We start from the raw sequence: 14428 nt of genomic DNA on the forward strand, positions 1-14428 counted from the left end.
GTCCTTTATATTCAGAAGTTTCTTCCTCTTCAGCATCCTCTTCCCCACAGACTGGGCAATACAGGTAGACTTACCTCTCTAACACCAATTTCTACACAATTCTGGTGCTATACTCTGAGAAGACAGCAACTCCCTGAAATTAGCCTTTCAAGGGGTATTATCCTATTGAACCGGAGATGTTGTAAGGTACAGAGTTACCAATGGACAGAAAGAGTTTAGTGTTATGTTTTAGAACATGATGAACACTTAGACTGGGACTCATCAGCTAGTAGTAAGACAATCCAGAGCAGTATTACAATGTTTACAAAGTCATGAGGGGCATGGAGAACTGGCAACGACTGCTCACAAAATGTTCACTTCCTATACAAGAACCACGGGAAAATGAAATGGAAAGCAACTGACGGCTCAGAACAAGTAAAGAGCATAAGAGGTGTGCCCAACTGCAGCAGTATTCTACAAGTTTCTTGAAATCCTGAAAGAGACAGGGCATACTCAACGAGAAAGAATGCACCCATGTATATTAAATAGCAGAGATCCACTTCTCAGCTCCCTGAGTTTCTAAAGGCTGAAAAAGTATGCTGTGGAAGTATTTCTACAAGACTGTCCTGCATTTCTAATTCTTCCCTAAGCAACTCACAAAGAAAGGGCACTGTCGGAGAAACCTAGACTGCTAGCTCAATCCCACAAAGCCAACCTTCTGTTGTTTTCTGTGATCTTTTTTCCTCCCCCACCATGCAATGCACACAGATCTTCTGACAAGAGGAGGAAATCTGTCAGCTTGATGAGGAAGAAAGCAATTCACAGCCATTTCTTCTCTCTGCACTAGTCCCCACAAGGCATTTCCCCCTTTTTTTAAAACTGCATTTTGGCCAAGGAGGTTCACTACAACAACTCCACAGAAAATGCACTTAAGCACAGCTTCCTCATTGTCACCGTAACTTACAGAAATTTAGATTTTTCACGTGCAGAATGAAAACAATTTAGATATTCACTCTGAAACTGACAGGCTAAGTTTTCCAATTGTTATATTACTATTGGATGTGTATTCTATTTGATTATTACTATAGGATGTGTATTCTAATTGCACCCAAGATTAATATTGTGTTAATCAGCTCTTGCTCACAATTAGGAAGTGTAGTTATTACAAATGATTACGATTACTGTGGAAATGTTTCAAGCTCTTTAACTGCTTTTTTCAGTATGAGAATTTTTAAAACAATTCACAAGTTACCTTTAGCACTAAACAATAGTCTGTAGGTGCTTTGTATTTGTTCCGATAGTCCTGTCCATAATAAACATTGACATGATCTAGCTGTAGAAAGCACACGAGATCCCGCGAGACCTATGAAATACAAAAATGCTGCTTTACAAAAATCTTTATAAGAAAACCACATGCACTGACAAAATCAGTTTAGTGCTAAATCCATTACTAATATAAGGTCTAACATTAGTTTCAATCTGATCTGAAAACAAGTACAAGAGGGAGATACAGCCATGCATAAACTCTTGCATGAGATGCTCATTTTTAACCAGGATATCCTTTTCCAAATTCAGTCTATTTTTTTGTGTTTTGTCTGCGTTTTGCCTTTTGACAACATTTTATACTGGGTTACTAGTGCTAATTCAAGAGGAACTAAGTAGGATTAGTTGAATGGGAACTTTTAACAGCTGCTGGTCACATTTCATCTTGGCAATAATCAAGGTGTCTGAATTCCAGTGCGACCATGAGCATAAGTCAAATGATGTTTGGCAGTGATCGCAGGGCACAGAATTTCGACAGGCTATCTTGCATGTAGATGGTTTCAACAAACAAAAAAGGCCGTGGAGAGAACATCTGAGATGTATTTAGCTCTAAAGGGAGCTGATGTGCTGACAGAGATTTCCTTTTCAGGGCCAGCTGTGTGGGAAGTGGACTTCCTGTACTGGGAATCAGGTGATGGTGTCAAGACTAATGGATTCCTGGACAAACTGAACTCACAGCTGGTGCTAAAATGCATTTGAAGCAACTTTCTCTTTACTTTTCATTACTGATAAACACAGAACAGCAGTAAGTAGCACTGAAGAAATGGTATTAGTTTTACCAGTTTCAAAACACAGCACAAATTGGTTTGGAAAGAATCCCATGTATATAAACTAAACCCAATAAAATTATGCAGACTGATTGTGGAGTTGGTCTGTTATTTTACAATTTGTGGCATTTGTAGTGCAGTTTGGTCCTTCATCTGAATTCTGCTGGAGAAAAGACAGCCTTTTAACTCCACACAGTGTTTTTGAGCTCATTCAAAAAGCAGACCTTTGCCTTCTCGTATTTTTAATTTGGGGTTACACCCTTTACATCAAGTGCTATCACAGTAATTTACACAATATTTCCATGATAAAGCTGCATGGTTAATTAAGAGATGTGGCACCAACGCAAGGCACAGCTAAGCCAAAATTTAAGGCTGACTCTTGTGTGCATGAGTCACCAGCAATAAACAATTCAGGGAAATTGCTTTACAATAGCGTACCTTTGCCTTCCCCTTAGGGACATAGTAGATTCCAGAAGCTCGAAGAAGAAAGTAACGTTTCTTCCAAGACTTCTTACCATCCTCTTTGAGCCACAAAACTCCCTCAATCTCTGGCACAGTTACAGAACTTCCACAGAAACATTCCTGCCAATAAGCACATGGTTTAGGAAGGGAGAAAGAGACAGAACATACAGCATGCAGTGGTTTGTTCTTAACGACTGAAATTCTGAAATCCTTTATCTAAGGAATGCATACATAACAGGGACAGCTCTTTTGTTCGTGCAGTAATACGAATTAGAAATCAACCACAGAAGCTGCAAGGCCGTTCAGACAACATAATAGCATCTTTGCTTCATCTTACAATGACAAACAAAATATTAGCAGCTACTGTAAAGATTTTCTAACAACTACTTATCAGTAAAGGATCACCCAATGGTTTTACTGGCTTTATAGTCACAAGGTCACCTTACAGATTTAGGCTCACAAGTCTAAGTAGACACTGAACCTAATTACATTTCCACCAGATACAGCTATAATCCATTCATAAGTTCTTGGTTGCTACTAACTGCCAACACTACAGCTTCTGTTGAGGTTCTATTTATAAAGAGCTAGCACAGGAAAACAAATGCTTTAAATACACTCCAGATTAATATGCAGCACAGAGATTTACAAGTAATCCTGGAATACAGAAAGCATTAGACAGAATTACAACCCTCCACATGTCACAGCTTCAGGCATCTTTTTGATCCACTGTATTCACATGACCGCTTATTTAAAGTATATTAATAATATTCTAAAAGCACACAAATGATGCTTACAAGTTAAACTGTATTAAATAAAATTCAAAGGAAATACTCAAAATATTTACTTTTGTGTAACTATTGAATTAATAATAATTATTATTATTGGAAGCTATGACACTTCAGCATGGGTATGTCTCTACATAAATGTCACAAGATCAGTCAGTCTTCAGCTCATGGAGGCTGTTGACCATTTGCTTTACTTGCTCCACACTTTTTTTTGTTGTCCTTAGTTCTGTGAAGGATTTAATGTGTTTCATACTAATCGACTTAGTCTTCTGCTATATTTTTTTAATTTTAAAATGAAATTAAAACAATTTTAAATACCTTGCTTATTAAGAAAATTGAAAATATTAACATAGACCAGTTACTGAAACAATGCTACAGAATTTTGTAGAGAATACTAGTTTTGTGGAGGGCACTAGTAAAGAAATCTCTACCACCTCATGTCAATAAAACAGGGAACAGTTCTGCAAATTTAAGCTAGTTTTAGCCACAGTTACAGGTACCTCATTTTGATTATCACTGCATATGGTATTTTAGTTATTAAACAAAATAAAGACACATTTTTATTAACTGATTGTATCTGAAACAGGGCAACGTCAAAATAGCCGCCGATCTCAAATATAACACGTTCCATTCACAGTTGTTCCCGAATTAAATTCAGCTCCATCCATCAATTTCAATTGCCACAACCTTTTAGTGTTTAGCTTCAAACTCTGAAATGACACTACGTCCTTTTTGCTTTGTTACCTCTAGCAGCACTTCTTTATTTCTGTCGGCCATCTCAGAGGTTTCTTTCTTCCCCAGAAGATAGTTCTGTAACAAGAGAAAGCTTGATATTTCTATAGGCATTACGAAATCAAGCCAAATTACATTTCTCAAGGATCCATCAGTAAGAAAAAAACCCAGCTATTATCTAAGAACAATACATTAATCGAACAAAACTTTCTAGTCCAATTCAAATGATCTGCCAGACTGCTAAACAATACATAGAAGTAAGTTATAACTGCTTTTTCCAGAAATATCAATCAGTCCATTCTGTAATCTGAAGTAACAGTCTCATAAGAATGTTGTCCTGGCTTTCCACAAAACACACAGCGGCCCGGCACAACACATCCAGAAATAAAAGTACTATAAACTTGAAAATCCCACAATAAAAATATTAAAAAAAACCAGGAGATCTTTAAACTCCGTATATACTGCCATTATTTATGTGTTCAAAGAAGTGCACACAGAAGCAATGTACTTTTTCCCACCTTGCCCTGACAGTTTTCCCAAATAAAAATATTCATTTTTCATGAAGAACTACTAAACACTACTTGTCTTCTTAAAAGGAACCTAACTATGCATACTGTATCTTACTTATTAAGAAGTTTTATACTCTTCTCCATCTTCAATAGGACTGGTACAATGAAAATCTTCCACTTCCTTACCTCAAGCTCTTATACTGGAAAAATACTCTAATATTCACAAACTTTAGCCTGTTAAATATTTTACATCAAGGAGAAATATTTGATTTAGGCCAGTACCTCATTCGTGTTGACAGTGCCTACCATATGTACTGATAGCACACGTATCAGCCACATGCTTTTAAAAAGAATTCTAGGCTTTTGCTGCTTCCTAGCAAAGCACTTGAATGAGACCTGGTTTTCAATTCTTGGTTAATAAAAAAATCAAGTACACTGATGGTGTCCCAAAAGATGAGCATGCAAAACTGATCCTCAGTTTCATAAATCCAGGAAATTGCCACATAGATGCCATACAGATAGAAAAATAACCTATGACCCCAAAAGGGAATGTACTAGGGAAGAGTTTTGAGAGAGATCAAGTGTTATAATATCCCATTCTTTTAAATTCAAGTTCTTGAAAGAGCCACCTTCTTTTCTTTTACTGAACTGCTGCTGGATATCAAATCTGTAGCTACCGTTTGAGAGAACAGAGGCCTCAGACGCCATTTGAGAGAGAAGTTTCCTATTAGGGAACAGGAAACGCAAGTGAACAGAGGCAGGTCCCAGTTTCCACAGGGAGCGACACGTTCTCTTCTCTTCACTTGCCATTTGACCAAGGAGGAGCTATTCTCTTTAATTTTCTCTTCCCCTTCTTGCTAGCAACGCAAGAATGCACAGTGGAGAGGCACTAACGTTAGCTATATCTGTCAACACCTTTCTCGCATATTTATATACTTGAAGCACAAAGTATTGGTGTAAATGCCATGAAACTGCTTGCTTTCATCACCATTAAAATTAACCAAAACCACATTAACAAACACATTGCTTCAACTCATGCTTTTCTGCTAGGGACTTGATTTTGTGCCAACCACGATGTGGAAGTACACAGCACCAAAATGTGAAGCTCCCTGACATTTTAATACACACACACGTATCGAAATAGAAGTATGGAAATGAATGCCACCGAAAAAGGAAAGAAAATGCAATCAGGCATGCATGTGTCACACACATTCAACATAAATGTCGGGCTTACCTGGGGATTTTTGAAAAGTGCGTATTTCTCTATACGTTCCACGAACATTAGTTTGTTTTGACTATCTCTTGTCCAGTTCAGAAGGTTTTCAACTAAATTTTCATGATCTTCAAAGATCCTTTCTGCAGCAAGGAAAAAAGAGCAAATACCTTCGAATCTGTCATATTTTGTGACAGACACTACTCTGGAGTCATATCTAGGAGACAAGGTACACACGTAGAGAAAACAGAGTTCAAGGTCTACTAAAACAGGGAAGAACTTTATACTAAGAAACTAAAAGAACTTAGACAACTTTCAGATGTGCCTCATCTAATTTTAGACATACACTCAATTCAACACTCTCCTTTCCATCAATATATGTAGTGTTTTTCTTTTTTTCTACCTGACAAAGCCTACCATCCCTCACAGAACCATAGAATAGTTTGGCTTGGAAGGGACCCTAAAGATCATTCAGTTCCAACACCCCCCGCCATGGGCAGGGACACCTCCCACCAGACCAGGCCACCCAAGGCCCATCCAACCTGGCCTTGACCGTGAACACAGCAGAGTCACAAGACGTTGTGAGTACAAATAAGGTTATCACATTTACATATACTGTGGTCCACACAATCGCTGGAGACACTTTAGGCAGCTTTTTCAGCAAAAAAATTGTTTCTACATCCCTAATCACTACCTCACTTCTAGACTATGGAAAAAGTAATAGACAATAATCAGAAGGAAAACAAAATGCTTCTGAAATGCAGACTACACATGGCTAGTGGGAGTATGGTGAAGTACGTAAACTGACCCTGTACATTTCTTACAATCTATCTTGCTGGATAAATGATGTATCAACAATGTCTCTAAGAGCTCTCAGCTTTGACTCTGTTGAGATAGCTATCACTAGCAGAAGATACTGAAAGCAGGCAAAGGAGAAGAGAGGAAGAAAAAAAAGAGGAAAAATTACTGAAATGGTATAGAAGTATTTAAAAATAATTATTCTAAAATAAATAAGGAAGTATACATCTTTGGGAAGCCACTAGACCAATTCTCTCCTCCTTTCAAAGACACTGATGTAGAATCCTGTTTTCTGCAATTTGTTTTCCCTCTCCACATAGGCCACACTGTGCCATGTCAGCAAATATTTCTTTCCGAATCCTTTGGTGCTCGCTTGACTTTTCAATTGCATCGGAATGCAGAATATGTTTTTTCCACAAAATAAATCGCACTACATTTTTACAGAGGGCATGTGGCCCTGGTTGCATCCAGACCTGGGAGCTACCATTAATGAAGACTGAGATGACAGATGACATCTCAACATCTTTGTAATTAAGAATACTAGGCAGAGCAAATGCAATAAAATGTCCCCTGTACGGAAAGAATTAAAATTTGAGATGACAACACAACATTACTGAGGTCTCAGTGAGATCTTTCAAGTTACAACTCATGATTTCCATCAAGCTCTAACAGTAACACAATACTGTCTTCCAAGAAAGTAAAGGTGCTACCTAACAGAAGAATAAATCTAAAAAAACTTCAGAGGACTTTACAAAAGCTTAAATTGCCTGCAGCCTCATTAATGAAACTGGATGGCTTTCAAAATGTATCAACTGTTATTATAAGTACAACAATAACTGAACTCGGACACAAAACAACTTACTCACTGAGTATATATGTACCTATAAGCATGTAAAACTGCATATAACGAATGTTCCTATTATTACACATAGTTTTGTAATTAAAACATAATAAGTCTCAGATAGTTCATAGAAGTACAAAATACTATTTGCAAAAAGGAAGATTCATGGTAAGATTTTTATCCCTTACCACCTCCTTCTGTGAGGAACACACTGAAACCAAGAGGGTCAGTGACTAAATATCAGTAAAATTCCTCTATCACACACCTTAGAAGTTAGACATGTTTTTATTATGAAAGCAGAAAACATTCCCAGATCATTCTGAAAAACGTCATTCATGATGAACATTTACTACACGAACGAAGGGATGATGAACATTACTAAGACAAGAATTTAAATCATTCTGAGGACACAGATATAGACAAGTATTACAGCAACAGACAAGAACTATAAATGTTCATAATTATCACTCACCCATTTGCAATTCAGAGATGGTTTCCACCAATGACCAGTCTAAACTGTAACCACAATGTGATTTGTCCAACAGATTGTCTAATACTTGTCTCACGGTCTGCCTCTCATCTACCATCATTGTTTTTGAGCTGTCATCAGACATATGGACTCTGATCACCAACTATTAAGCAAAAAATCACGAAAAGAAGGAGGATTATTTCCCACATTTCAAATAAAAACATGTTTTTAAGACCTAGTTTCTTTTTCCAAGATGTCCTTAAAATAACATAAAAGTTCAAACAAAATACTCCCTCAAAATGTAAAAAGCTTTAAATTATGGTTATTTATTTGTATTATGGACACTTAACAAGATACTGTTCTCCTTTAGTACAAAAGAGTAAATAAAGGCCTTCCCAGTACTATGGCAAGGCGTTTTACTTCTGTGTTAGGGAGAAAAAAAAAAATTGCTCCTCCCAGTGTCCTGTTTTGATTAGTAAACTGTATTTGTGGCAATTTGTCTCACATGTCCAGGAGAAAGAAACACAGATACAGAGTTCTGCACAAACTTACATAAATCAGAATTTTTCAGATTTGCCGTTCAAGGTTTCTGCCCACTTGTACACATTTTCTAAAAATGCTGATTATGTAAATAATATATGTATGCTAAACTTTCTTTTTTTTTTTTGAGGTGCATGAAGCATTAGTGTGAAAGAAAACTGCTTTTAAAACACAACAGCTTTTCATAGGCACCTTAAAGAGGTCACTGTCTAGGAAGAAAAATGCAGCCATGTTTTTAATCAATCAAGAAACTTAATAGATTCCTTCTTGCTAATTGCTAAGATTCCTTTTTCACACCTTGTTCAGCTGGGAAAGTTAAAACATACTAGTTTTAATATACTGGTCAGCTTCTTAACTCCCATCTTCCAGCCAAGACAGTTTTCCAGCTTTTGATAAACACTAAATTTAAAACGCATTTCAAGCCACTGAAAAAAACCCAAATGCAAAATAAAAAAGCTAAATGTCGAGGAAACACTTCATTCATATTCTTTGATAGTACATCAAGTAATGTCAGTAGACTTTCTCTACTTGGTAATCCCTGTTTGCAGTCCGAAATGCTTGTTTTCCATTTATCACTGGAAAATCCTGCTACACATAATGCCAATAGGTGTGTAAGGAAAACAGACACAAATTTTAAATGTGTGACTGCTCAATAAACAAAGACAATCTCAGAAGCCTGGACTTTCATTTCAGCTCATGGTGGAAGTTGGCAATGTCTTCTTAACGTGCACTGCCTGCAAAATAAGCTTCTCTTTAAGAAAAAGGGAATGTGCTGCCATACGCTATGATTTCCTTGATTAGGTCCAGTCTAGATGAGAAAGTCCATTATTACTCAGGATCAGAACAGTACAGTATTCCTATGTTATTTAGGACAACTTAAGGGTAACAGACATCAACAAGAAGAAATTTGCCTGCATTTTCCAGGTGAATAGTATGAAATAGAGTTTTCATAAAGCAGTATAAATAATTTACCTTTTTCACTTGTGCTTCTTTAATCTTCTCTAATGCAACCCTAATCTTCTCAGCTTTGAGTTTAGCAGCCTGTTCCTCCTAGAGGGGACACAGAATTCCAGTTAACACAAACTTCAGTTTGGTTTTAGCAGATTTAATTTTGAAGTTACCAGGCTTTAAAACATGAACAGAAATGCTGATTCACCCACCTATAAATCCTTAACTATTCCTTAGTGATGGTGAAGACTTATTTTTTAAGACAAAAAGAGTTACTAAATACATCTAACATTTAGAACTACACCTGCCTTTATGTTCAGAAGAGCATACTGGACATATACATTTTGTATAGACAAATTTGGCATTTCTCTGTTCCTCTATCTTGTAAGTAGCCTTGTGCATTATTGCCAAATATTTTTAGCATTTATATGTTTACAGACATAGATTTGGACAATACATGTTCAACAGGAGTATGCAATCTGAGTACACCAAATAAATTTTTGGTTGATCAACTAAAATATACTTATATAATTAAACCATAAGTAGCACAGTGAGAAATATAAGAATTTACTGCACAGAGAAAGCATGGAAAACAAATCCTGTAAATAGGATTCCACACTACACGCATTGGTTTGGAAGATTTTAAACTACTAAATCCATTTGCAATAAGTAGCTTGGATACTCCCTTTATCTTTACTGAATTGAGACTGCATTTCTCCTTGCTTTAAGTATTTTAGGACACACAAAACAAATAAGCATTCTTTTCTTTGATGCTCCTGTAAGTAATCTATTGTTTTACAAACAGAAATGCATTTAAAAAATGTGTTCTATCTGCTGATGCTAAAGCAATCTGTATATTGTAAAAGTAGCAATAACATTTTTAATTTCCCAACGTTATTGATGTTTCTGTTGAAAGTGGATTTGAAATATGCAGCTAAACAAGCAACCATTCTTTGCAAGATGCTATATGCAAGTTTCAGATTTTAGAAATCTTAAATTGTGGATGGTCGTTAGGCCTAGTATCTAAAAGCAACATTAATTATTTAAAAATCTCTAGAATGATAAACAAACCTATTGAATAAATTGACAAACAAATCCCCTCCAACATATTAAAACTCTTTAGAAAGGAAAATTTAAGCCTTTCCTCAGATCAGAAGTAGCAATGGCCCATTGCAACACCACTCAGTGTGCCACTGACATTTAGCTCTGCATCGCTTTCCTGCATGAATGTAACTTGTGGTTTCTTTACCATGAGTTTAGATGGTTGCTGTTTCTGTAAAAGTCAAGATTCAGCTATCCTGAAAACCACAGAGTTTAAGTTTTCCACTTCTCAGTGAATTACTAATATTCCTATCACATGCTAAAGGGTACTCCACTTATTGTACTCAACAGCTTTTGCTCCCTTACACCTGTGACCATACTATGCACTGGAAAAAACATCAGCTGGACAGGACAATAGGCTGCCTTGTGGGAAACATAATTCTTTTCAGTAAAACGAACAGTAAGTTGACATGAGTAGAAATAATTTGAGCTCTAAACATTATCCGTGAAGTCAATTACCTAGGAAAGCAGGTTTTTATTAATCTACAGGGAATTATGGCTTTTTATTCACTGTAACGATGGTGTCATATAGCTTAGAAAAGTTACATCAAATTAGCATGATATTCAAAATAAACAGTGCCATGATACCTAGAATCATTTAAATGTAAAAACACATCTAGAATTCTAAAATAGTCTTCCTTAACATTAACCATTTCCATCTGTAGAAATAAGTTATCACAGCACCCCAAGGTTCTAAATACTCTTAATTTTTTAAAAATTATGTAATGCATCTGTGTATTATGAAATCAGCATTAGCAAAAGACTTTTAGTTTACAACATATCTGGAGACACTGTAATTTATGGTTTAAAAAAGATGTTCATTAACCCAACCATAAACTTTTATTGCTGTAGAAAGGTCAATAGCTTATTTAGTTTTGCTTTTCACTAAAGTCAAGCAGCCAATTTTTGCATACCACTTCTCCATACAACTGTGCAATACAGTGATAATTATTTATTATTATTAATAAATAATACACAGACCAAAAAATATTTTGAGGATTTACTATTTTACCACAACCAACCACTTTTCACTTCCTACTCAATTTTAATGTGGTCTAGAGCTCGGGGTTTCTTACACCTTACTAGAATTTAATAATATCAGTTTAAATTTAAAGAAAACCCCAGAATTACCATTATAAAAAATAAAGAACAGGTTTCAACTAGCAACAAATTACAAAAAGAGGTCTGAGATCTACTTACTGGAAATGCACAGGGGACACGGAAACAAGCACGTATTAGTCGAGGATTTTAAGTTATTCAAGTTTTGCTTTTAATCAGCACTCAGGACACTATTGATCATTGTAGATATGACAAATGATGTTTCACTGGCACAGAAGGATAAACTATCTAGTTTGTATTCCTAAATAAAGTAATTGAGTAACTAGAGAAGGCTTCAAAACTTGTAACAACGTATCCTATTTCTCTGCTAATGGCCAAGAAACAGCCAGCCACATCCCCTTCAGAGAAACACAGGTTCTCTCCTCCCGTGTATGTGGAAACGCCTCAAAGGGAGGAAGCATGTGCAATCCATCATCTTGTACCAAGCTAACAACGTTTGTCATTGTGCATGGAGAATGGTGACAGGAGGCAAAAGTACCTGATGGCAACTGTAATGTATCCAACATCATAAACTAACAGTGTCAGGATATACAGTCCAATCACATTTAACTTCAGTATTTATTTCGCCTTTGCTAGTAAATCCTTCCAGTAACAACAATGCCAGTCCGGTTGCCAAAGGGTCATAAACAAGCACATAAATCGCCGAACTGCTGCCAAGGTCACAGTTTCCCAAGTATCATATCCCAATGCAAATCCCTGGTACAGCTGACCAATTTGCCTCCCCTGCACAGCACTGCTTCTCCGTTACAGCAGTCGCAGCGCGGCGCTGGCCACGAACAACTCAGTCACGGGGCTGATGTGGTTGAAAGTGAACACAGTATCGAGATTCAGCACAATCCACTCCTTGAAAAGACTGCCTCTACTGTCACATACAAACTATGGAAAAGCATAAAGGAGATGCACGCATAGACCTTCTACGTAAAAACATGAACCATAACGGAGTGTCATTTCCACTCCTGACAGGAAAGGGTATTCTTTCAGTAGCAGTACACATCTCTATAAAACTGCCACATAAATCCCTCCCTTTAAAAGGATGACTTTGGGAGCATCATTATACTTGCATTTTAAAGCTTCAGGCTGAGATTGCTTTTGGTTATGGAAAACATCACACTTGATGTAAAGAATGTTTGGCAGCATACTTCTATTAAGAACTTGTTCATCCAAACCATCCTAACATATTGTGAGCTGAAATTGAAAGGGTACAGCCCTGCAACACAATGGTCTTAAAGACTTTTTCTGTGTATTTTTATACTAAAACTCAGTTTTCAATAATTTTAGCCTATACTGGAAAACTGGAAAAAATAACCCCAAAATTTCTGAAGTTAATATTTCCTTAATATAACAATAATCACAGTTTCCTGCCCATTCCCAGTTAAATGTGCAGTTAAAGATATTCCAGTTGTGTTTTAACATTTAATATGCAAGATGCATACCATGACAGAGCTGAACTTGCTTAAATAATTTTATGCCTTACAGCTCTAGGTCAGGGTTTTATTTTTTGTTTCAGTGCATATTTTAAAAGTGTCTTTAACTGATACCTCCTACAGACATCACAGGCAGAATGGGAAAAAAGGGGCAAGAAAGTCATTTAAAGGTTACAGTATTTAGGAGAGCTAGCAATTAAATGATGAGAGATAGGTAACAAAGTCAGTATTTCACTTATGCTATCAGGGTAGATACACTGATCACAAGATGCATAAAAGAAAATTTTTTTTATGTTGAATATTTGCAATTTTTCTCTGAAGCTTTCCTTTGTATGCAAATAAGAAGATAACTAAATACATAAGTAGCATTGCTTCTGAAGGACAAGAAGCAGATACCCAGTACTTATTTCCCCAGTCACAGCCCAGCTTCAGGTTTTGGAAGGACTCTCCTTCCTACAGAATTTTTATGGAAATAGATGTTCCTGTTGCCAGAGAACACCATATTAACATCTCAATTTGTACCTAATTCCTCAGAACTTCAAGACATCATTGTTAGCCCAATGTTTAATATGCATCAATCAGAACATGAATCACATTAATGAAGTTATTTCTGCTGGTCATTTTCATTTATTATGTATTTTTAAAAAAAGGAACACGAGAGCAAATGTCCACGTGATCAGCACTGGAAGAGGAAAGTTAAATGAGTGAAAATTAACAGCAGTGCTTCTGCATCTCTTGATACAACTTTTCAGGATGGAGGTGGTCAGGGTAGGGGTAGAACACTCCTACCCTAAAAAACAATCACAGAATAGTTTGGGTTGGAAGGGACCATAAATATCACCCAGTCCCAACCTCCCTGCCATAGCCAGGGACACATCCCACTGGATGACGTTGCTCAAAGCCTCATCCAACCTGGCCTTGAACACCTCCAGCGACGGGGCAGCCATGACTTCTCTGGCAACCTGTCCCAGCGTCTCACCACTTATCTTCCTGCCTGCCTCCAAATACGACATGTATTGTAAGAGCTCCAAGTCAGGCTTCTCACTGGGGCTACCCAAGACAAATAGTTACATTGGAAAAGGTACTAGGTTTAGGACCAGGAAAAAGCAAGAAAGAGGAAAGAAAAAAACCCAAACAACAAACCAAACTAGAAGGGAGAACAGGCCTCAGAATGCACAGTAAGGAAGCCTGAGAGTGGAAAGAAGACAACAACATAGCAGATGAGGCACTAGGACTGACTGGTAAGAAGTTTTATCTGGACAAAAGGATTGATATGTGGAAGAGGGCAGAAACACAAGTTTGAGAACATAGAGTGTTTGTCTAACAGTGTATCCACAATGGCTTATTACAATTCATTGCAAGACAAAGGTGGCATTAAAACTACACAGGAACATCACAGTAATCACAGTGGATTAGTA

The 14428-nt window shown here is 36.8% G+C and overlaps 1 protein-coding gene across 2 annotated transcripts in view; it reads right to left on the minus strand.

Annotated features, from left to right (window-relative positions):
- RAPH1 (Ras association (RalGDS/AF-6) and pleckstrin homology domains 1) overlaps nucleotides 1-14428 on the minus strand; it is a 95968-nt gene that overhangs the window by 16073 nt on the left and 65467 nt on the right. For both annotated transcript variants that reach the window (XM_054069991.1, XM_054069992.1), the window contains 6 exons: nucleotides 9391-9468; nucleotides 7882-8041; nucleotides 5792-5913; nucleotides 4061-4126; nucleotides 2508-2651; nucleotides 1232-1342 (listed from right to left, as the gene is read on the minus strand). In XM_054069991.1, the coding sequence (XP_053925966.1) occupies nucleotides 1232-1342; nucleotides 2508-2651; nucleotides 4061-4126; nucleotides 5792-5913; nucleotides 7882-8041; nucleotides 9391-9468 (681 nt within the window). The remainder of the gene's footprint in view (nucleotides 1-1231; nucleotides 1343-2507; nucleotides 2652-4060; nucleotides 4127-5791; nucleotides 5914-7881; nucleotides 8042-9390; nucleotides 9469-14428) is intronic.

The sequence above is a fragment of the Cuculus canorus genome, chromosome 6 (genome assembly GCF_017976375.1).
Source record: "Cuculus canorus isolate bCucCan1 chromosome 6, bCucCan1.pri, whole genome shotgun sequence".
In the NCBI taxonomy this organism is placed as follows: Eukaryota; Metazoa; Chordata; class Aves; order Cuculiformes; family Cuculidae; genus Cuculus; species Cuculus canorus.